The sequence below is a fragment of the Maylandia zebra genome, linkage group LG23 (genome assembly GCF_041146795.1).
Source record: "Maylandia zebra isolate NMK-2024a linkage group LG23, Mzebra_GT3a, whole genome shotgun sequence".
NCBI classification, from domain to species: domain Eukaryota; kingdom Metazoa; phylum Chordata; class Actinopteri; order Cichliformes; family Cichlidae; genus Maylandia; species Maylandia zebra.
The window spans coordinates 19,635,016-19,660,405 of NC_135188.1; the positions used below are offsets into that span (position 1 = coordinate 19,635,016).

General features: G+C 38.9%; 1 protein-coding gene and 1 long non-coding RNA gene across 2 annotated transcripts; both read left to right on the top strand.

The window, feature by feature from the left end:
* Positions 1-2,951: 2,951 nt before the first annotated feature.
* On the top strand, positions 2,952-4,569 carry LOC143414979 (uncharacterized). Its single transcript, XM_076880137.1, has 2 exons — positions 2,952-3,349; positions 4,445-4,569. Exons 1-2 carry the CDS (start codon positions 2,986-2,988, stop codon positions 4,567-4,569), a joined length of 489 nt encoding a protein of 162 aa, XP_076736252.1. The 5' UTR covers positions 2,952-2,985.
* A 9,115-nt stretch (positions 4,570-13,684) lies between these two features.
* On the top strand, positions 13,685-25,332 carry LOC143415114 (uncharacterized). The gene is made up of 3 exons (XR_013095730.1): positions 13,685-13,782; positions 24,535-24,642; positions 25,254-25,332. It is a non-coding gene; the product is annotated as an uncharacterized LOC143415114 (long non-coding RNA).
* Positions 25,333-25,390: the final 58 nt, after the last annotated feature.

Below are 25,390 nucleotides of genomic sequence, written 5' to 3' on the forward strand. Positions count from 1 at the left end.
CACAAACACTGGGTAGTCAGACCCAGTGCCCTGTCATTGACATTGTCTGCTAGTGGCAAATTTTAAGGTGATCACTAGAGAAGTGACAGATTTTACAGTTTGTCAGCCAAGGAAGGAGTACAGCAAGCTTTCATGTTTCTCTTGCTTTCTTTCATGTAAAAGTTTGTTCCTCATTTCTTCTTTTACTTCCTATAAAGGTTATTGCATGCCACTGGTAGTACCAAAGGGTGCACGCTTGTGTTTTATTTTGTAGCAGTATTATGGTACTCTTTACATTACTTGAAGTGTCAGATCACATAACAATTGGACTCAATATTACATTTTCAAATAAAAACTATAGTTAAATGTATAGAAATGTGATTTTTTTTCTCGGACCACACATTTTGGTCTAGATTCCCCCCAAAAAGAGAGACATTTTTCAAAAATCAGGCGGTCTGTCCTTCAAGCGCAAGTCCTGTACCAAAGACCTTACACCTTCCTCCATCTCTTCCCCCTGAGCTTCTCCAAAGCAACGAGGGACAGCGATGGCTTGCCACTAGTTGTTAACCTTCACTAAAGCTGTTTGTGTACTGTGATGAGCTCTGAAACCTGATTAGAACTCAGTAAGCAGTTTTATAACTACTCTTTCAAGACATTTTGAGATGAAAGTAAGGTTAAAGATTGGCCTGTAATTGGCCAAGATGGCTGTTTCAAAGTGATGGCATTTTAAGAAATTATTTAATTATTGCCAGCTTTAACTACCGTGGCACATAGCCCCTTAATAGATATAGTATTTATGATTGAAGCATTAATTAATGGTGGAACTTCATTGAGCAGTCTTGTCTTGAGTTCTCCTGCTGAGTACATCTGCACTGGATAGCGATGCACCGTAGCTCCTTTACAAAATTCTCTCCATTAACCCTTTATATCAGCTAAACCAAGTTTAAACCAACCAAAAAAATGCACATGCCAAATTTATTTACAGAGCAAATTCCATTACATGTAATGTGTGCACCAAGAGATAAAAACATAAGAAACTATATACAGTAGGTCCACAGTGTCTCACTGTAAATAAAAAACAAAGAAGTAAAAGCAATACAAATTAGCATACACACACACACACATGCGCGCACAAAAGCAGACAGCTATTATGTCTGTACCCTGGTAAGACACAACATGGCAGCTACAAGGACTCTTTCATTTATTAAGACCATCAGTGTGTATTGCTCCAAATCAAGCATATAATATTAAATGAATATTGCTGGATCAGCTACTTCTACTTAAAACATATTAGAACATGACTAAGCACAAAATCACCAAGAATAACATCTTATAAGTGCTGTGTAAGCGCGTGCGGCCTTCCAAGCTCAAAGCCTTTGCCCTCCATAGATCAGCCAGACTCGCGCTGGCTGTAGCTTTTAACCTTTAATTAACTTGAGCACAACTCTAGAATAAGCAACAAACTGCAATGTGTATGGAATGATCATGGTTACATCTGCAATGGAAAATCATGTTATTATTCTGGTACCTGTAAGGAAAAAATCAAACTAAAGTTATCACCATCACTGTAATGCAAAGGATAATATAGGGTCAAAAACTTCAATTTATGTTTAATGCAAAGCTGGTTATATACTTCTGATGAACTAATAATGCCATATTAAAATAATGAATGATGATGAGAAAAACATCCCCTCCTTATTCTACATAAGCCTATGATAACTAAAGGGTTTTGAGTCTGTTTCTAAGTGTATGAGTAGATGTGTGGACTCAGGTCAGCAGACAGCTGGAGTAATATGGTCAGATTTCCATGTTTGTGGAAGCTCTTTCTTAGTGCCTACACATACTGCTGCTGCTGCTGAATCCTGAAATAGAGCATCACAGTTTTCCCAATTTCTCAGAGCCCTTGTCAGATCAGACTTTTACATTATAGAAAACAGTTCTGGTAACTTTGTTGATGTTTTTTGTAAAAATCCAGATCTTTGACCAAAATAAGGCCAAGATTCCTGACTTGCTCACTGTGCTTCTGAGACAGGGATGATTAATATGAATCTCTCTGACTGTTTGGATCAGCAAATATGAATACAACTGTGTATCTTCTGCATTAGAGTGGCAGGCTTTATTTTGATTCTTCTTGACAGTATCAATTTAGAGCAATGAAAAAATTGACGAGTCAAGAATTGACCCCCAGTGAACTTCTGATTAAATGTTTATTCAAATCAGTATCAGGGCAAGAGGTGTACCAGACATACCAATCTACCATGTGCATTTCAAGGTTAGCCTCCACAAAACATCAAATACACACACATGCTGAAGTTACAGTAATCTGCTGGTACTGCTGGTACTGGTAACATCAGTACCAGCAGAGGGAGATATTGGATTTCAAGCAGGAAAATAGTCACAGGAAAGTGTTAATCGTTTCTGGTGATTAAGGACCCTTCAGTGTTCTTCACACTTTTCTTTCTCACTAGCAGTTTACAGTTTGGATAGAGGAGACAAACACCTATTAAAGATAGGCTTAAAACGTTCCTTTTTATATGGATCTATAGCATGTAAGGCTGGATCAGGTGACCCTGAACCCTCCCCTACTCTGCAATAGGCCCAGGCTACTGTGGGATTTCCACGATGCACTGAGCGTTTCTTCTTCACAGCAGTAATAAGAAGCTGAAATCTATTAGGATGGTTTTATGATTTGTTGGTTCATTTCTTGCACAGATATATTGAAAATAAAATAGCCTCGCTCTTGTTATTAAACCAGAACAGCAGAAGGAAGCTGTTAGAACCTGTTACAACCTGTTTAAATTTAAAGTCTCTTTTAACCCAAAGGGCAAAGTGCTAGACAGAGGCGATAAAGTTTAACATCCTGTGAGAGATGTAAGGTATTTGTGGGTTTTCTTTATCAGACATGCCACTGCCCAAAGTCACCATGTCAAGTAGGAAGTGTAGAGCACTTCTGTGTCAGAGTCCATCAGAGCTGAGCTGCTTTCAGACGACTCCGTCTTGTTGTGGATGCTGAAGCTGATCATGGTTCTCCTGTGGATGATCCTGTTGGTGCTTCTGCTCTGTGCAGAGGCCGAGAACGTGACCGAGGTCAGAGACGAGCTGGGGACCGATGTCACTCTAACCTGCTCCAATCAGACATCAGAGATCCACTGGTACATGGAGATCCACAGTCAGTTCAGAGCATGTATCAGCCGCAGTTTTTCCTCAGCAGACTCTACCTACTGCTCTCCTGATTTTGAAACTAAATTTTCAATCCTGCAAAACAAACTCGTGATTAAAAACTTGACAGCAGAGGACTGCAGGCTTTACTTCTGTGGCATCAAGAGAGGAGGCAGCACTCAGTTTGTGGACACTTTCCACCTCGTCTCAGGTAAGTACAAGAGTTTATTTCTGATTATTGCTGTTGGATTAGTGAGTGTTTAGGCCTCAATACACATTTTCAAATGGCTGACAGCATCTTAAATACACGAGTAAGTAGTTTATGTTACTGTCGGAAACCATCTACTTTTTTTATTATAACTTGAGAGTTGAGGAATTTTGGGACGACTTCTTATACTGTCTTGTGATAGTACAAGATTATTACATGCAAACGTTTGTTTTTAAGTCTGACCTTAATAGGCATTACTAAGTGCTATTATGAACACAAAGGAAATGAGTTCATGTGGTAAGTTTTCAAATTTGTGACCACCCACACAAACAGGTACACACACACACACACACACACACACACACACACACACACACACACACACACACACACACACACACACACACACACACACACACACACTAAATATTTAGCTACCAAAAACTACTTGTTTTGGTTTAGGAAAACTGGTGTGTTGTTAAGACTTGCTCCTGCAAACCAAGGAGCTTGGAAAGAAAAGCGACTGGACTTCTTTGCGTTTCTTAAAGACGTCTCATGTCTTATCTGAGAAGTTTAATCAGTTCTACGACTAATTGGGACAGAGTCCCAGATTTCTGAGACTATTGCGAATTGTCCCTTATGAGGGTCACAGACCCACTATTGATCATCTGCCTAATCACATGAGCCATACTCCTGTTTTTAAATGAGTATATGAGTTTCCTGTTTCGTGTTTCTCAATTCCTGTTTCGGTTTGGTAGCGATTTAGACCTTGCTTTGTTTCACCTCCTTCGCTGCCTGTGACCCATTACCCTCCCAATCCGACTACACTGTTTACCTTCATGTGTTTAGATACTTGTAAGCTTGACCTTGCCTTTCGTCGGTTGTAGCACTTCTTTCTCCTCCCTGTGTGTTTCGTTATCAATTTTCAATTTGCCTTCTCCCAGTTTGCTTTCTTTCTTTTATAAGATTTTGCACAAGCTTGAAATAAAAGGCTTGTTTTTTTGTTTACATTGGCCTGCATAAGAGTGCTTTAACCAGTGCCACCATGCTACTTATAAATGCTTCTTAACTTATCTTTGTCCTTTCTGTCCTTTCCAGATGTCGCTCGGCCTACCAACAACCCACAAAACAACTGCTTTTTCAGTCTGTTGATCACCATATCTATGTCAGTTGTCGCCTTCATTGTTCTAATAATCAGTGAGTCTGTTATTTTACAATTTTAGTAGATTTTGTGGTCCAACCCAATATCATGGCAAAGCGTGTAATAGACATACCGGTCCACTGTGTCCATTTCACACTTGGCCTCTCCAAAACCTGAAATGGACACACGCATGCAGAAGCTGCAGTAACAGCAGAGGGAGATATCTTATTTCAAACCACTTTGAAAATAATCATCCAAAAACCATTTAAAAGACATTATTAACACATTTACATGTATATACAGCAGATACCACCTAGCTTAATCATTTCCTGTGATCAAAGGCCCTGAAAACTACTATAGTTTTTTTGCACACTACTGACTTCATAAACGTAGAGAGGCTGCTTTATTGCAGTAGCAACTTGCACAAAAAACCTTACAAAACTAAACCAAAACCTAGAAACTACAGACGGCGACCTGAGGAAGCACAGGAGAAGAGACACACATAGCATGAGGGGAGGACATGAAACTGACAGAGAAAAACACAGGGTTAAAATGCATGGGACACAAGAGGAGAGCACAGCTGGAAGGGTTCACACTTAAGACATGAGACAAGGGACCATCAATGTAAATGGCATGAACACAAGGGGAACACAGAGAACACTTACAGAATGGAAAAAACAAAAACAAAAACCCAGAAAACTCTAAAAATTCACTAAACGCTAGACCATGACCTAGATAAGTTATCCTGGTCACCACAGCTAGCCTTAAAGGCTGTTATTTTTTAATGAATCTAATTAAATAAAAGCTCATTGAACATTTGGGCTGAATGAAAGATGAAGTAACTCAGTGCTCTGTTGGCAGCTTTTTCTTGTATATTGCTGTGCTTGAAGAGGAAAAGCTACAGCAACCAGAGGGATGATATCTCACTTCACATCTATGATGTACCAGAGCCGCTGCAGGATGTGAAGGTAATTAAACCACTGCTATTACTAACAAGACTCATAATTTGAAAGGTAAGGCTTCAAAAACTAGAAACTACAATGTAAACTGAATGAATGTTTTTAGTCCCATTCACAGTTATTAACCTGCACTGAGATATAATCACAAAATGAAAACACGATTATTTTGTCTTTAAAAAATTAGAATGATAAAATCAAACAAACTATAAAGACACATCTCCTGGATGCACTGGTACGCATCTTCAGTGATGTATCCTGGGGTCATCAGGTGTTTCGGGTCTCACAACATCATACACCCTCGCCCAGGCGACCCAGCCGGGGGTGATCAGGTCCCGACTTGCGTACCAGTAGCTACCCACGGACCAGCCCTCTTAATCCACAGCCACCTTGTGGCTTTCTCTGCCGCTTCACTCACAGCCTGGATGGCCCTCTTCTTGGTTGCCCCAGCCACGCCCAGCCGGCCTAGGACTTTGCAGAGTGATCGTCCTGCAAAGCCCCTACAACCCACTTCTATGGGCTCATAGAAAGTCTTCCAGCCCCTTCCCCTGCACTCTTGCACTAGTTCCTGGTACTTTCCTCGTTTCCTTTCATTGGCCTCCTCGATCCGCTCTTCCCAGGGCACTGTGAGTTCCAGCATAATCAGCTGTTTTGAGGCCTCAGAAATAATTATCAAGTCTGGCCGGAGTGATGTTTTTACAATGTTCTGAGGGAACTTTAGCTGTTTACCCAGGTCAGCCTGTAGCTACCAATCAGAGGCTGTGTTGAGAAGATTATTTCATTTAAGTTTTCTAACATTTTTTATTTGATACTTTTTATAATTCTACTTTTCACAACTATACTATTGTACTATTAGCTTTTGCTATTAGGTACTACTTTTGTGTGTGTTTCTTTGTGTGTAAAGGCTTGTGAAAAATATGACTAAACAAACTGGTATGTTCACCTAAACTGTCCAAGCGATGTGGTAAAGCAATAAAAAAGTGTCCGGGTTGAAAAAAAGGATACAGGGAGGCAGAATTGCCAGATTAAAAGGTTTCATTAATGTTTCTATTGTAATTAAACCACAAGAGATGGAAAAGCTGTTATAATATTTTAACGAAAGAAAACATCAAAATCCAGGGGTTGGTCACTAAACTAAAAGGTCCAAAAAGGTTTAGTCACCAAAACAGACCCCTCTCCACAGAGCAGAAGCAACCACCACACACAGCTCACTAGCTACAATACCACCAAGGCCCTGACACTAGAGCTCACCTTTCTCTGGCCTTAAGTATTCTTAATAGCTGATTAGCATCAGCTGTACAAAACGGGTGGCACCTAAGGCAGGAGAGATGCCAGGACACACCCACAAGAGGTCAATTTCCTGCTAGGGCCGTAACAAATATAAACAAACAAAAATGTTTCAACAAGGATGGCTTGTTTAGAAGGGTTGAACAACTCCTGTAAAAGGAGCATGGCAGCACAGCTTAGCTTCGGGAATTTCTGTCTGAACAAACCACAAAACCTTTGGGTTAATAATAAGAATAACTGGTTGAAGTTGAAGGCTAAGCCTGATTTCCTGCAGTGTATAAAAATTGGTGTATTTCAAAAATAAAAATATGAAGACACTCAAAATAAATTTCCTGTGGTGGGAAACTATTTTGTGCAACTTTTTTGTATTTACAGTTTTGAGGGATAAGCCTCTTAAATTTCTCTAACTAGAAATATATGTTAAAAAACAAAAACGATTTTCAATTTTTTTTGTAGTTTATTGCACTTTTTTGCAATTTATGTAATTACTATGCACTTAATGAATACATATTATTAAAATCTGGGCTATAATGGTTGTATTGATGTATAGCAACTTGAAATGCTCCCAAAAATGGCTCCACAGCAGGTAAAAATATAATATAAGCTCTGGCGGACTTGGTTCTATGGTAGGTCTTAAAGGGTTAATTATCCAATAACAGTACCTACTAATGCAACAAACAGTATCAGTCTAGTATTCTAATCTACTACTACTATCAAAAATACTTCCATAATACTGGTACTTCCCTGTACTAAATATTTGTTTCCTTTCAGGGTAGGGCAGTCCACTCCCAACCAACAAGACATCACTAAAAGATGACTTCATCCTTCATCAACCGTTGTATCGTAGTTATTTTCTGTGCAGTTGTTGTTGACTAGCCTTTATGTTTTCATGGTATCGTTAGAAAATACCATCTAGTCTGGTTAGGATGGAAAACCTCAAATTCATCATTTAACAGGGGCAGTAATGTTAATAGCTGCATTTATAACCATGATTCTATGTATTTGTAGTAGGAGATGTAGTTTTCATTCATTACAAATAGTGTAACATGGAGTTAGATTTGTTGCACTGTTACAGTATCAGACGCTTTACACTCTTTTGGGGTTTTTCTTGTTTGTTTTTTCTCCAATCCAATAAAGTTGTAGTTCTGGTCAAAGTTCTTTTTGTTTTATTTTATACATAATATAATTAACACAGCCTTTGGTCACATAGACATGCCAGTCACAAACCACACACCAAAGTATTCCTGATGTTTTTGAGTGGCAAAGGTATCACATTTATATATATTTCCTCTTTGGTTTGACTTTTGTTTTACTGTAAACACACTAGAAGTTTAGAAACAGCTTGAAGATCTGTCTAAAATGTTATTATTTAGACTCCTATTACCTCTACTACAGCTGCTTCATGTATTTTTTGTAACCGTTAGTCAGTATTTCCTCGACAGGTATGACATTCACTGTCAGAAAGATGTACAACCATTTTTCTAATGAAAGTGCTGCTGCTTGTGCTGTTCATTAGGATTCATCATCGTACACTTTCTTAATTTCTTGGTATTTGTGTGGTGGAGTTTTTTTTGTTTGCTTGTTGTAAACATATTTGAATTTTGAAAAAGGAAGTGTAGAGCGCTTCTCTACCATCAGAGCTGAGCTTGGACTTCCTTTAAGGTACTTGATACTTGTGGTATTTTATCAGGTGTCATATAGGCTGAAGTCAGCATTTCAGACAGGAAGTGTAGAGGACGTCAGAGTCCATCAGAGCTGAGCTGCTTTCAGACGACTCCGTCTTGTTGTGGATGCTGAAGCTGATCATGGTTCTCCTGTGGATGATCCTGTTGGTGCTTCTGCTCTGTGCACAGGCCGAGAAGGTGACCGAGGTCAGAGGAGAGCTGGGGACCAATGTCACTCTAACCAGCTCCAATCAGACATCAGACACACACTGGTACATGGAGATCCACAGTCAGTTCAGAGCAGGTATTGGTTGTTATTCTCAGCAAGCTCTACCTACTGCACTCCTGATTTTGAAACCAAATTTTCAATCCTGGGAAACAAATTCATGATTAAAAACTTGACAGCAGAGGACTGCAGGCTTTACTTCTGTGGCATAAAAATGGCAGTAATCTGTTTGTGGAAACTTTCCACATTGGTCTCAGGTAGGTTTCAAAGATTTTGCACGCATATAATAATAATAATAATACTACTACTACTACTACTACTACTACTACTAATAATAATAATAATAATAAAGTTCATTATTGTTGTTCTTCTTCTTCTTTTTGTTAAGGTTATGTTGTATTTTGAATCCTTTTTGTGCCTGCATTCATTCATCATGTTCTAGTTACAGCCTAGTACAGTGGTTTTTATAATGTTGGTCTTTACAAAATAAACAGTTATTTCTAGTTTGTTAATGTTTTTTTTTAAGTGTTTCCATATCATACTGGATTCATTTGGATGTAAATATTAAACTTTGTACGCCTAAACATTTATTTTAAAACTTTAGAAATATAGAAATACGATGCTCTAGCTAAAAGTAACAGAAAAAATATCTCATTTAAAAAACAGTCAACCTCCACCTTGATAATTATGCAACTTAACTTGGAATTGTGATTTCATTACAACTGGTGTTGGCCAGAGGGGCCGATGGCGCGATATGGCAGCCTGGCTTCTGTCAGTCTGCCCCAGGGCAGCTGTGGCTACAACCATAGCTTGCCTCCACCAGTGTGTGAATGTGAGAGTGAATGAATAGTGGCATTGTAAAGTGCTTTGGGTGCCTTGAAAAGCACTATATAAATCCAATCCATTATTATTATTATTATTATTATTATTATTATTATTATTATTATTATTATATTCATTATATATATATATATAAATCAAATCAAATCACTTTTTTTATTGTCACATCACATGTGCAGGTACATTGGTACAGCACATGCGAGTGAAATTCTTGTGTGCGAGCTTCACAAGCAACAGAGTTGTGCAAAATACAATAACATAAACAGGCAAAATATACGAATGGCTAAATCTGAAACTAATAAATATATGTACAATATATAATAGTATATGCAAAAAAAATTAAAAAATTTCTGGATGTGTATACTAAATGTTTTTCTACGTGTGTGTGTACACATATTTTACAAATTAAATAGAGTAAACAATAAATAAAATATATAAAAATATACAGAGTTGAGACATGTGCAAAACAGTGGCATTACTGTACAGTATGGAGTGCATAATGTTGAAGTTCCAGTAGTGAAGCTGAGGTGTCTATGACGTGTTCAGCAGTCTGATGGCCTGATGAAAAAAGCTGTCTCTCAGTCTGCTGGTACGGGACCGGATGCTGCAGAACCTCCTTCCTGATGGAAGCAGTCTGAACAGTTTATGGCTGGGGTGACTGGAGTCCTTGATGATCCTCCCCGCTTTCCTCAGGCACCGCTTCCTGTAGATATCTTGGAGGGAGGGAAGCTCACCTCCAATTATCCGTTCAGGGCACCGCACTACTCGCTGGAGAGCTTTGCGGTTGTAGGCGGTGCTGTTGCCATACCTGGTGGTGATGCATCCAGTGAGGATGCTCTCAATGGCACAGTGATAGAAGGTCCTGAGGATGCGGGGGCTCATGCCGAATCTTTTCAGTCTCCTGAGAAAGAAGAGGCGCTGCTGCGCCTTCTTCACTGTTTTGTTTGTGTGTACTGACCACGTAAGATCCTCAGCCAGATGTACACCAAGGAACCGGAAGCTGCTCACTCTCTCCACAGCAGCGCCGTTGATGGTGATGGGGGTGTGTACTTCTCTGCACCTCCGGAAGTCCACTATCAACTCCTTTGTCTTTGCGACGTTGAGGGTGAGATGGTTGTCTTGACACCAGTGGGTCAGGGCGCTGACCTCCTCCCTGTAAGCCGTCTCATCACCTTTGGTGATAAGACCCACCACTTGAATTTTCATCCGCAAACTTCACAATGATGTTGGAGTTGTTAGTGGCTGTGCAGTCGTAGGTGTAGAGTGAGTATAGGAGAGGGCTCAGTACACACCCCTGTGGAGCACCAGTGTTCAGTGTGATGGGGGATGAGGTGATGCTGCCCAGTCTGACCACTTGGCGTCTGTCAGACAGGAAGCTAAGGATCCAGCTGCAGAGGGAGCTGCTCAGTCCTAGATCCTGCAGTTTCCTGTCCAGCTTCGAGGGAACGATGGTATTGAATGCTGAGCTGTAATCTACAAACAGCATTCTCACATACGTGTCTCTCTTCTCCAGGTGTGACAGGGCAGTGTGTAGTGTCAGGGCTATGGCATCATCAGTGGACCTGTTGTGGCGGTATGCGAACTGTAGAGGGTCCAGTGAGTCGGGTAGTGCAGAGCAGATTAAGTCCCTGACCAGCTTCTCGAAGCATTTGCTTACGATGGGGGTCAGGGCTACAGGTCGCCAGTCGTTCAATGAGGAGATGGTGGAGGATTTGGGTACAGGGACGACGGTGGCCATTTTGAAGCAGGCTGGGACTACAGACAGAGAGAGGGAAAGGTTGAAGATGTGCGTGAACACTCCAGCCAGCTGATCCGCGCATGACTTGAGGACGCGGCCGGGTATCCCGTCCGGACCTGTAGCTTTGCGTGCGTTCACCTTCCTGAAGCACTTCCGCACATCCTCATCCTCCTATATATATATATATATATATATATTAGGGGTGCAACGATACTGATATCAAGGTTCAAGGATCAAGGTTCTTTATTTATCACATGCATAGTTATACAAGTATAACACACAGTGAAATGTAGCCTGACACGCTTCTCGACATGTGCAAAAATGGGGGGGGGGGGCTGTAGAGGAAGAACATTATATATATATATATATATATATATATATAGTATATACATTGGGTGAATGTAGCAGCAAGCAGGTGAATTCTGTACATTAATAAGAATAGACATCTGACTATTTTACAGGATAGACAATATAAACATATTTAAAATTAAATGAATTGAAATGTACATTGTGCCTTGGTTTAGTGTCTGGAAGAGTCCTGTCTCAGTCAATTATAGATGATGTGAGAGGGCGGGTGTGTGTGTTTAGGGCACGGATGGCTTGGGGATAGAAGCTTCTCTTGAGTCTCTCTGTCCTTGCCCAGATGATGCGGAACCTTCTACCAGATTGCAGAAGTTGGAACAGTTTGTTGCCAGGATGGGACGGGTCCTTCAGTATCTGCGCTGCTATCGATATCTGGTATGCTGGTATCGATATTGAACCGTTCGATACAGTGCTTTCGGTTCGGTACGCATATGTATCGAACATTACAAAAGTTTTATTTAATTTAATCAACTTTCCTTCTGACGATGCTGTCTGTGTTGAGCGCTCAGTGGATCTGCGCTCGACAGTGCAGCCTAGGCGGAGTAGTCGAACGCAGATTCACTGAGCGCAGGGCAAGCTAGCAAGACAGAAGTTAAGCTCTCCTTGCAACATGGCAAATTGAACCTCCCCCACCCTCATTCAGATCTGGCGTTTGGAACTATTTTGGTTTTCATGTGACGTATGACCCTGAAGGTAAGCGCGTCATGGACTAAAGTAAAACAGTATGTTGGATGTGCCATGCAATGCTCAATTACATGGGTGGGAACTAGTGTGTTAGCGCAGTTAGCTCGTTAACGTGTTGGCCATCCAGCCCCATGCACGGGGCGATCCGCGGTAGCTCGTTAACGAAGATTTGCCGTGTTGTGTATATTGAACCTGTATCGAACGGTTCAATATTGATACGAGTATCATTGCACCCCTAATATATATATATATATATATATATATATATATATATATATATATATATATATATATATGATGAAATATCGGAGCTACACCAACAGCTTTGACACAATTTTGACAAATGCCAGGATTAGTTCATCTCTCCTGTGAAACTAAGAACAAATGAAAAAGCCTCTTGAAACTTTGAGTACAATGTAACTCTTTTAAAGAAGTACAACAGTTTTCGAAAAAGAGAAGTTTCTTCATTGTGGCTGATTTGCAAAATTGTAAGGTTTCTTTTTCCTACCCGAACCCTTTTTTTTTTCTTTTTCTCATAAACAGATCTGGTGACCAACAACCCACAGAATGACAACACCATGAGTCAGTTCAGTATCACGATCATCTTATATATATATCCGTCTCTGTTGGCCTGATGGTTCTATTCCTGGATGAGTGCATAAATTGTGTTGTAGATAGCTTTAGCAGAATCTTTGGTCTGATTACTAAATACTGACAGCCACTCCAAGAGAAGTCCCAGTATTCACCAATGACAACACATATTTAATTCCAATAACAGGCATACTCATTCATAAATAATATATAATCCAGCTCCTTCTTCTAATAAATCTAGTTCAATGACAACCATTGAAATGTGTGGTTAATAACAAGTTAGGCTCAATCTTAAGCTCAGCTTTAACCTGCACTATTTGCCCTAATATCATAACTGCTGTGCATAATGCATGGATTTGGATATTACAGTAGGTACATGCGCTATGACTTATTTTTGCCCTTTGGCACAATGACCAATGTTTCTTGGACGTAGGAAGCTGCGGCTGAGGTTTGTATTGCACTTACTTGGTCCCTAAGGACCCCAAAACGCTTTACACTACATTCAGTCATTCACCCATTCACACACACATTCACACGCTGGTGATGGCAAGCTACATTGTAGCCACAGCTGCCCTGGGGTGCACTGACAGAGGCGGGCTGCCGGACACTGGCGCCTCTGACCACTGGTGGTCCTCTGCTGTCAAGGTTTTAAAAACTACACAGTAATGTGTAGTTTTTACAACCAGTTTTGGTGGACTGTAACAAGCTTGTCCTACTGAATATGATCTGCTGGCAGCAGCTTGGGTTTCAAAACAGATTGTTTTCATACATTTGTGATGAAATGTTTATCTGTGAGATTGTGAGTTTGAAAGTGGAGTGACTTTGTAATCTGTTGGCAGGCGGGGTGTTGATACCACTGTGTTTGAGGAGGAACAGCAGAAGCAAACAGCTGGAAGATCCTTCAGCTCCCATCTATAAGAATGTAGTGACACTGCACGCTGTCAAGGTAATTCAACCACTGCTGGTACTGACAAAACTGATACTGTGAAGGATAATTGTTCTTGTCACTATCAGACCTGAATTACCCACTGTCCCTTGAAATGACTCCAAAAGTTTTCAAGTACAAAGTCACAATGACGAAGTGAAAATGTGATGTCTTTTTTCATTATTAAAAACACTGAATGCTTAATAATGGGCCTAATGTCAGGTGTAACATTGGGTACAGTTATTGCTGCTTCTGTTGCTAGTGTGCGTGTTCATATAGCCCCTATGTCTGAAAATGAAGTCCTTAAACCTGCATTTTCTTTGATGTCAGGGGGCGATTACGCTGCTTGTAAAGTCTGGTGTACTGCATACATGTCTATGAAAAAAAGACTGTTTACTTGATTTATGAGCTCTGTAAACACTTTCATGATTAGTTCATGATCTTCATTTTTAGTTTCAATCATCGTTGGAATGAATAATGTCCTCAACGAGGTTCAGCACTGTTTCATTCAGTCTTAAATGGAAGTTACTGATGATGAAACTCCAGACTTGAGATCAACCTCTGTGGCTGACAAATGACGTGTAACAGTGCCAAAAACAGAAGTTCATCTAATGTCTATTTAAGGCAGGCTGCAAAAGTCACTCAGTTCTATAGACTCCCAAGTTAAATTGTCAAACCTTTACATGCAAAATAAAGATGTTTAGGAGCTACTACACAATCCACTTTTGATCTCCATAGCTTATTTCCCCCTGTGTTAGACACACAGTGAGAGGATACTCACAGGGAAACTTCCCTGCAAGTGGCAATCAGCTGATGTGATAAGATATTTTATGCAATACGATAATCTGTCTTTTCCAAAGAAAATTCAAACAGTTTACAACAAAACAGGTTGCTACATGTTAATCACACCACAAACATCCCATCAGAATGTCTGCAGGGAAATTAGGTCAATTTCTGTGAAAAGGGAAAAAAACACAAAAAATGGAGGTTCAGAGGAAGAGATGGAACATTTTTGGTGACCTTTTTTTCTCATCTTACTGGCTGAATTACTTCATATTAGAAGCAAAAAAAGTGAAGCCCAAACAGAAGTGAAAAAGATGTGGATATGCTGACGGATATCAGGATTTCCATATTAGTTGTGTTTGCGGTGTGATACAAATGTAGTAAGCTGTGTTATAAAGCTGTGTTGTGTTTAGGAAAAGATAAATTATTTAATCCATAAAATAGCTCTGATCACATTTTCCCAACTGCTTTGCTAGCTTAATGTGTAGCTTGTTTATGGGCTCAAATTGGGTTCATAAATATTTTGTACTTGTAAATCAGGATTTGTATGTGTAAAAAAGATATGTATGTCGACTTAGCCAAAAAATACGTGTGAAACTCTGCACTCAAGTTTCAAGTTACAAGTACGAATTTTGACCCTATTTCTCTTCCTTCTATCTGATTGGCCAATGTCATGTCAATCACAAATCTATCCAATCACAGAACAGATGGGTTTGGCTATTGGAGGGGTGCTTTATGGAGCTTCAGGTCCTTGAAGGGAATAAATGCTCTTTTACATCCCAGCCCAGCGTTTTCTTTCATCACCAGGAAGGAAAACAGTCTGTGGTGTAGTGATTCTTCAAATTCTTTTTACACATACAAATCCTGATTTACTAGTACAAAATATTTATGACCACAATTTGAGCCCATAGTTGTTGGCTTGAAGCATCAATCTGTTGAGGAAAATCTGGAGTTTTGGACTCCAAATTGTTGATCTGGAGATTCAAACAGACTCTAGTTCTCATTTATAAATTGCACATTATGGCTAACAGGTAAATTTTCCTGTTTTAGTGCTGCTAGCCAAACAACGCCAAACCACTTACTGCTTATGACACAGAGAGTGAAAGTTGGCAGTAAATCCTTGATTTTAACATAAACTGTTTTAACCAGGGTAGCACAAAACTGACCGCTTAAACCAATTTTTAATGTTAGTCTCCTTATATTCCACTGAGTTATAGTTTTTGTTACTTGTTAGCTAAAATAACCTAATGCAAGTGTTATGTAATCAGCCACCAACCAACCCGGTAATGTAATGTTCTGTCCTGACTAGGGATGGGTATCAAAAACCGGTTCTTGTTGAGAACCGGTTCCCACCGTTTCAATTCCTTGGAATTGTTTGCCATTTTTGCAAACGATTCCCTTATCAATTCCAGTCGCCCCAAATGACGTCATCACATTGCGGAGCGCCATTTACCTGGCAGGAAACACGGCGGCTCAAACGCTAAAAAGTTTGATTATACTTTACGAAAACGGATGGCAACAGGGCAACTGGCAATACTTGCAAAATGGATATTTCATTTAAAGGAGGAAACACTACGAAACACTACGCATTTGCTCACAAAACACGGGATAACCTTAAATGAATGTCGCGTTTCTAATTCCGCTCCGGACTCGTGAATCTCAACCCAGCAGCAGCGGTAACGTTTGCACGTCCTCTCCCGTTAATGCGACAGGTAAATAATCAACTAACAGTGCATATTATGTTAGCACGATCTGCCTTATTACAAAACCATTACTGTGCATTTAGGTGACCATGATGAGACAGACAGAGTCTGGCTCAGATGCTGGCAGTTCTCGCTGCAGTCTACCGGTAGCGTCTCCTTTCAGGCCCGGATAGACGAATGTCACCGAGCAGTGACTAAGTTTGTGGTCAAAGGCTTGCACCCATTTGCCAGCAGATGCCCCCGATTTTCGGTAAGTGAATGTGTTTAATTGTAGGCAGGGACATTACTGGATATTCTTGTGCAATTGCTACAGAATAATTTATGTTATACTTTGTTATTGCTACAGAAGAATATTTATTTTATTATTTTACATTTACAATTTTTTTTCCTGGGGACCCTGTGACACCCCACTGAAGAGCCGTAGGCTGGATCTCTTAAGATCTCACTGTTGGGTTTGTAAGGCCATGTTACTCCTAAATTTCTATCTTGTTCAAAGAGAAGATATAAAACAAAGTTCTAAGCTAATCGACTTTAGTGTTCTCCTTTTTTTTTAAAAAAAGAATCGATAAGAGAATCGATAAAGAATCGAATCGTTAAACAGAATCGAAAATGGAATCGTGAAAATCTTATCAATACCCATCCCTAGTCCTGACAGAGTGAAAGTTGGCTCTAAACATGCTTTAAAAACTCGTCGGGGCTCAATAGCCTTTATGCATTTAATGTTTCATGTCCACTTTAAAATACTACCACAGTGCTGTGTCTCTCTTGTACTCATTACTTCTATTCTATTTAAGTGGTAAGGCAATCAAGTCTCATCCAGCAAAACATCACTGAAAACTCAAAAGACTACTTTAACCTTCATCAGAAGTTGGAGAGAGAGAGATTTTCTCAACATTTGCTGTTGTTATGGTAACTTTTAATTGGCTAACATTTAACTAGAAGAATAAAAATATTAATGCATGTTTCTTTTCTGTAGCAAATACATTGCATCATGTTAATGTATATTCAGCACTGTTAGAAAATATATGATGCAAACCTTTAAATTTATATGAAAATGATATAGGCCAAAGCTATTCACACATTTTGAGTAGGAAACTTTGAAACCCTATAAAGCTGAGATTTGAAGGCAGGCTGTTTGCAGTTTTGGCAGTAATGTGAGGCAGTAGTAATATTTGTAATAGTAACAGGCATTTTACAGAATACTATATAAAGTAACAGCTAGTAGTAGAAGACTAATAGCAATGGCAGAAGTAAAAACATATTTACAGCTAAAAATTCAGATAGTAATAATTGTAGTAGTGACCTAGCAATAGATGTAGTAATGGTTATGTTTGTGCTAATAGTGGCAGTGCTAAATGGAGTAGCTGTAGAACAGCAGTACTTATAATTCTAGACAGAACTGGAAATTTTAAGTAAAAATGCTGATGCTTGTTTCTGCTCCAAACTGAAAAAATAAAGCAGGGAAAATGGGAACTATTTTCATGTGGTAATTATTCAAAACTTTCCATTCAAAACTCACGTCAACAACTAAGAGTGTCTGAAGTCCCCTCAGACCCTTCGAGATATAAATTGATCCCTTATGGTGCATTACTCTGTAAATGTATATGTATATGTTACAGATAGCTCCTGTAGTCATGTTTACAAATAAGTAGATTTTGTATCGAAGAAGACAGTATTACCCCATCTAATTGGACAGACTGACAATCTTTCTGATTTAATAGTTTCAGTATTTGTAGTTTTAATAGACATTTTACAGTCATAGCAGTAACTACTGGATAGTCCTTTGTTATGGACAACAACATGGATAGTAGGAGGATTTCTAAAAGCTACAGGAAATTAAGTATTAACCTAGTAATAGATGCAGTAAAGGTCACATTAGATAAAGTGATAGCGGCAGTAATAATAAGGCTCACTATGAACTGTAGCATATATAGAAGTATAAGGTTCATGCAGGTGTAGTGCTACACTACTTGAAGTGTCTTATCATTTCACATTTTAACTTAATGTTTATAGTTAAAGTTGTCAAAATGGTTGAGTTTCTCTGCATTAACAGCTTTCAGACACAAGATGTTGCCACTTGATCAGATGAGACACCTTGAACTTGGCTCTGAAACAGGGGCGATTTTAGCCCATTTTGGGGCAAAATGAATCAAAGCACCCCCAAAGATTTCTTAAAAAGCATGCAGTACTTAATTGAGACGTAACATTTTAACAACAAAGTATAGATAACTGTGATGGCTGCACTTACAGCCACACAGTGGTAATACCCACCATGTTAGTGTAGAGGCTTATAAGTAACATTGCATTCACATTTCTTTCTTTAAATATAGGAATTTATTTACAGGACAATAAATAACTGGTTTTGGTTTAGAATTCATTCACATATCCACATAACACTGCATTCTAAAATAAGTGCGCACATTTTAGTTTACACTGTTATGTATGATTAATTTTCTGTTTTCTGAGTTACCGTAGTAGCACCTGTTCCAGTCCCTTGATTAAGGAGCCAAGAGGTGGAAAAGGGGCGGAGTGAGCTTTAGAGGAAGACTACAAATTGGTTCATGCCATAACTCAGGACCATGGGGGGGGGATTGGAGTTCATTATGTTTGGTTTTGTTAGGTACTGTGTGTTTTACCCCTTCTCCTGTTTTTGTGGGCTGATCAGCCACTATTTAAGTTTCCCCTTTGTCTCATTAAGTGAGGTCAGTTTGGTTAAGTTATCAGTTGTGTTGTCAACTTTGAGTAGAGGTTTGTTATTTTGACCTCTTTTATGGGCCCAAGATTTTGATTCTTTTTGCACGAGTTAACCAATTATTTTTTTTGGGTTAAATAAAAAATAATTTTTTTGGACTTTAACCTGTGCCTAAGTTTCCTTCACTGCTCGGCCCATCACAATAACACCCCCCCCAACCCCAAAATAGTTTGTTCCAGCTCACCTCTCCCCTACTCTGGCTCTAGCGCTCTTGCTGCCAGAGCGATGGTGGCTGAGACGCAGCAGAGCGCAGGTGTAAGTGCCTGGCTTAAAGCAGGACATATTAGCTGCATTTAACCTTTAATTATTTTTTATAAAGTTAGGTAGGAGTCAGACCATGTTTCTTTTTAGCTGAAAAACCCAGGTAACCTGCAGTGTTGAAAACTTGTTTTCTGACAATGTTTGCTACCCTACAATCCGTCCTGCTCTGTAGTAAATTCAGCGACATTGCATTGTCCTGTTGCTCCCATTGAAATATATACAGCCTATTTAAAATCTAAAACTTAAAGCCTGCTGTTGTTACCACTGTCCTGTTTGAAATGGAATGAGAGAAGCTGCTTATTTTGTCATATGTGCAGATATTAAACCCAGGAGCCGCATTCAGGTAAAAGTGTAAGAACAAATGATCTGTCAATAAAGGATAATGTTGGATCAGTGTTTAGATGTTTATGCGGTTTGGTTATTTGCCTTTTAGTTGAAAGTACACTGAGACAGGACATTTTTATTAGTGCTCTTAATAGTTTTTTTTCATATTAATGTAATTTTCTAATTAAATACAATCTATTTGTGTATGATTGTCAGTCCAAAGAGGGAGGGAGTAACAGAGGTATCTGTGTTTGACACGTCACTAGTCAAAGAGAATTGCATTCTTGATAGGTGCTGCTGCTCTGGTTGCTGTTGTTGTCAAATTATGTGTTTTTTCATTAATGTTAATTTTTATAGAATGTTGGGTTGGTTTTTTTTTTCAAGACAGTCAGTTTAGTTTGAGCTAGTTTCCACAATTGGTTTCCTTGTTGTCCCTTTTTTAAAAAAATTTTTATAATAAAGTTGAGGGTGGTATTTGTGAAGGGTGGAAGTTCAACACAGACATTACAATCCAAACTCAACACTTTATGTCATTTAGATATAATACTTACAAGAGTCACCAGAGTTGATGTTCAGCCAAACATTCATCCATGGCCCAGAGCAGTTCAAACGTCAGTGGCATTCAGGAAATGTGTTTATTCACCCCTACCCTACTCCTAAACTTGAATTACTTATAAAACAAAAAGACAGTTTTATAAACATGGGTGCGTAGTAGTCAGTAATAAATTGGATATTGCCACAAATTTGTATAACATTAAATAGTGATCAACTGAAAATTTTAACGGACTTATAGACACTTTCAAGCCAGAGTGAAATATGGGACTATTTAAGGTGACCTTAAATAAACGGGCACTGCTTGTAGTTATGCCAGTATTTTTACCTTTTGTGATATATTTATAATTTCTCTATTTGTTGTATTCAGAAGATTTACACTTTACAATTTTCCTTCAAAGTGGAGTTAATATTGACTTGAAGTTTTGTAATTCGCACATTTTTGTAAACCCCCGGATTTGAAGTTTAAAGTCTGCACTTTAATTTAACCTTAATTGTTTAATTTAAAATCTACTGTGGTGTTGTACAAAAGGAAAACTGCAAAAATGTGCCTTTGTCCAAAACATTATCAGCATAAATGTACCAGATGCTTTTTGAGCTGACATTTTCTACCATTCAAAAAGACGACAATTGGGCATTTCCTCTTTATTAAATTTCATTTGATTTATACACATACACTCGACACTATATAGTATTGTTTCAGTATTGTTTCTTCTTTTTTTAAAGTATTTAATTTTTTGGACAAAACATTCTGTTAGAATTACTATTTTTTTGTTTGATTTTAGTTAATTATAATAATTATAATAACTACGGATCAAGAAGGAAATAATGAAGTGAGGACCTTTGTTTAGACTTTCCTTCTATGCTACTTCTTTTGTTACTATAAAACATACATTACCAGTACTGTCTTTACCTACAGTAGAGTCAGTACTTTCTCTGCTGGTCTGACGTCATGTCATGTACTGCTCATGTCCATCATTGCTGCCGCTTGTGTCGTAACTAGAGACTGAGTTAACTGAGCTGAGTGTAGGCTCAAGGTCAAGTTTGATTTCCTTTTTGGTAACTGTGGTTTGGCATTAGATGTTGCATGCAACATAATCACTATGTGAAGGAAATGGAAAGTGCAGAGCACTTCTCTGTCAGTCCCATCAGAGCTGTGCTGCTTTGAGGCAATTCCATTTTATTTTGGATGCTGAAGCCGATCATGGTTCTCCTGTGGATGATCCTTTTGGTGGTTCTGCTCTGTACAGAGGCCGTGAACATAAAGGCCAAAGGGGAGCTGGGAACAAATGTCACTCTAACCTGTACCAACAGGAGTTCAGACATACACTGGTATATGGAGATCCACAGTCAGCTCAGAGGATGTATTGGCCGCAGTTTTTCTCCGACAGACTCTACTTACTGCTCTCCTGATTTTGAAACCAAATTTTTAATCTTGGGAAACAGACTCATAATAAAAAACTTCACAACAGAGGACTGCAGGCTTTACTTCTGTGGCAGGAAGAGAAATGGCAGCATTCATTTCGTGGACACTTTTCACCTCGTGTCAAGTATGTATCTCAGTTTTGCTTGACCTTATCACGGTTTTAGGGATTTGTTTGGGAGTTTGAAGTTGTTTATCCTTTATTATTTGGTATTTTGTTTTGTTTGTTTGTTTGTTTTTTATTGCTGTGGATTATATTATTATTGTTGTTGCTGTTGTTTTGTTGCTGTGATAGGGTTACTGGGTACCTGGCTCTGGGTCCCACCCCGGAGCCAGGCCTGCCATGACCCACAGGACTGTTGGGCTGTTCTCCGGCTTGCAGCCTGTATGTATTTATATTTTTTTCTCTGGTTGACGACAAGGATGTATCCCTGAACCCTCAGGTTGACGAATGGGTCCTGAATGTTGTTTGTTTTCAGAAGGTGTGAAGGTGCTCATAAGTGCACACAGGACGAGGACATCCTAGGTTGCAGACTGATGATTGATTTTGCAATTTCATCATCAGATTTACAGCTGTGTGTTTTCTATACCTGCATAAAGAGAGGAGCTGAATTGTCATCCTCTTCTGTCATCAGGTGGTTGTGGTGGACAGGTCTGGCATGCTCTACTCACACAGAGTACACTGCAAGTGGGGCACTGCTAAGTTCAACTAAGGATATAGTTGGGTGGTGTAATGAATAATTTCAACACTTCTTCAATTACATTAACAGGTAGAGTCTGGAGATGAGGGGGACTACTTGCACAACAAGCTCACTGAGATAGTTCGAACCTCCTCGGTGGGAGGGCCCATAGGGTGGATGATAATTACCCTGAATTCCATCCTAGATGTTGTAGCCCTGTCTTGGTTGACTTTCCTTTACAATGTCACATGAAGACAGTTCTTCTGGACTGGGGTTATGGGAAAGGAGAATTTATTAATTAGTCCAAACTTGGATTAAGGTTTTCGTATTGGTCATGGAACGCTCGACCAACCTGTTATCCTGTCACAGGCTGGGTCTCTGACTCGGCATTGAGAATTTTATTTTGTATTGTTGAGACTTTCATGTTAGGTTTGTGATTATAGTTTGTGTGTTATTCTTATTTAGGTTTTAGTTGAGGTTAAGGTTAGCCATTATTTATCATCTGTCTCCTTGTTTTTCTGTTTGGTTTCATTTCTTGTCTGTCAGGTGTTTCAGGTCTGGTAAGCTGGTGTTGTCGTGTCTAAGTCTCCATGCTTGCTGTTTTACTTTGAAGAGGTCTTGTGTTCTGTGTTCATTATTTTAGTTCCACTTTCTCCTCTGGTGTCATCATGTTAATTTGTGTCAGCTGTTTGCACATGTGTTTCCCTCCCCCTCATAATCACATCATCATATCTGTAACATGCAACTTCTTTCGGTGCTTTGCTACTGGAAACTGAATTTCCCGGAGGAACCCACCCGAGGGATTAATAAAGTTTCATCTAATCTAATCTAATCTAATCTAATCTAATCTAATCTAATCTAATCTAATCTAATCTAATCTAATCACCTTGTGTGTATTTAATCTGTGTGTTTCCATTTGTTCCTCATGACGTCGTCTGTGTATCTTCTCCTCATCATAGAACTCAGCCAGTTCAGAGTCGTCACAGTGTCTTAGTTGAGTTTCAAGTAGTAGTTTCACAGTCTATTTTTTTTTCGCTTTGATTAATGTTCCACGTATACCAGCCGAAATAAAGGCTCGCCTTTTGTTGGAGTTAATTCCGTCTGCTCGCCTGTGTCCGCACCTGGGTCCTCCAAACACACTCCCAACATATCCTCTCACGGATATTCAGGGTTCATGGGAATATACATGTCTTTTGTGACCCGGAGAAAACATTTTCCTTCAAGGACAGGTGATCCAAACCACTGTTGTTCACGGCTCCAGATTAATTCGCTGAGTTCGTCTGTGTTGTATCTGGGGGTGGAAGGTGGAAGACAAGCTCACTTGAGCCCCTAGAGCTGAACATAAAGCTTTTCATACATGTGATGCATGCTGGACAGTTACAAACCAGTGGTTTGTCGTGCTGAGCAATTGAGGTTAGAAAAATAGAAGGTAAGGTGAAATAGAGATCCTTAGAAAACTGATCAGCAAAAGTAAGTATGAGTGTATTTCCAGTGGAATGACACAGAGATAGATCCAGAGTTGCTATATATGCGACCAAGGCTGGATAGGAATTGCTAGGGACTTTTGGGGCCTTAATAGCCAAGCTGGGAATAAGTGGGATGCCACATTATGGGCACAAATTGAACATAAAGAATATGTAGAAAATGAATATAAATATGAAATGAATAAGGGAGGGGGGCCACTAAAACACTTTTTGAGTCATGGAGGATCTTGTCTTTATTTTCCACAAAGAAAAAGACAGTGTTTATAGGGGAGGTAGATGGATGTGTGGATTATTCCTGCAGCTGGAGTTTGAGATATATTTCACTGTGAGAAATGAAGTGATCGCTGGTGATCGCTGCTGTGTCCATCACTTGTCTTCAGACAATTTGCCTTAAAGGTTTTATAAGTTTAACTTGACACTCATCCACATCATCATTGGTCACTTTACTCATTATCACGATGTTGCCATATTTTCATGGTCTTCCACTATCTCTGGTCTCTATATTACTACACCTGTGTGTGTGGCCCTTATCGTTTCAGTTTTTTGCAACAAAACTATTTTGTACATGGCAGTGTCTGTGCAAGTTTTAGAAACATTATTTGATCAGTTTGTCTACTGAAGCTGTTAAAAAAGCAAACCAAAAATAATATTTTCTATTTTAAAGAAATGACTATTTCTTTATCATCTACATTTTTGTCTAAGATTTGAGGATAAACGTTTGGGACTTCAAGTGTAAACTGTATGTGTTTACTTTATCACAGTTTCAGCTTTTCATCATCAACTTTTAAATTTCATCTTTGTCCTTTTTCAGATGCCACTCTGTCTGACAACAACAACCCACAGAACAACTGCATCCCGAGTCAGTTCTTCATTATCATCATCTCTGTCTTTGTTGCCACTGTCATCATTCTAATAATGGGTCAGTGTATAGATTTTGTTGTCAATAACTTTGAAAGACTTTATGATCTTAACAAGAAATATCCACAGCCAGATCCTTCAAATTCAAACCAAACATAGTGATTTACTTATCATATATATATTTGTACCAATTCAAATATTTACCTTTACATATAAAAGACACCACACTTAGGTTTATTTTATTTTTAGAATTTGTCTTTTAACTTTCAGTTTAGTTTCAGTTAGTTTCCAGAGAGTTTTTGGTCTGTATAATTTTTATTGTTTGAAAATGTTCTGTCTTGTTTTTATATTGTAAATATATAAATAAGCTTTTGTTTTCAGTTATACAATTTCAGTTATACAATTTCAGTTATACAATTCAGGGTTTTAGTTTGTCCATACTTCTGAAAAGATGTCCTTTAAGTTCTAGTTTTTATTTTAGTTCAAAATTTTCACTTTTATCTTTTTAGTTTAATATTCGTTGATGGTAATGAACTTTAATTTGCTGCTGATTGGATGCACAACACTGTTAGGAGTTTCACTTCTAGAGCAAAGCGTTTTCATTCATTAATCATAAGACTGCTTATGAAGCTGTGAGTTTGGAGGTAAAGTGACTTAGAGATCTGTTGACAGGTGGGGTTTTCACACTGCTGTGCTTGAGGAAGAAAAACAGCAGCACACAGCTGGATGATCCGTCGAATCACATCTATGAGAATTCTATAACACTGTAGCTGAGCAGGTAAGCAAACCAATGCTGATTCTTCAGTTTA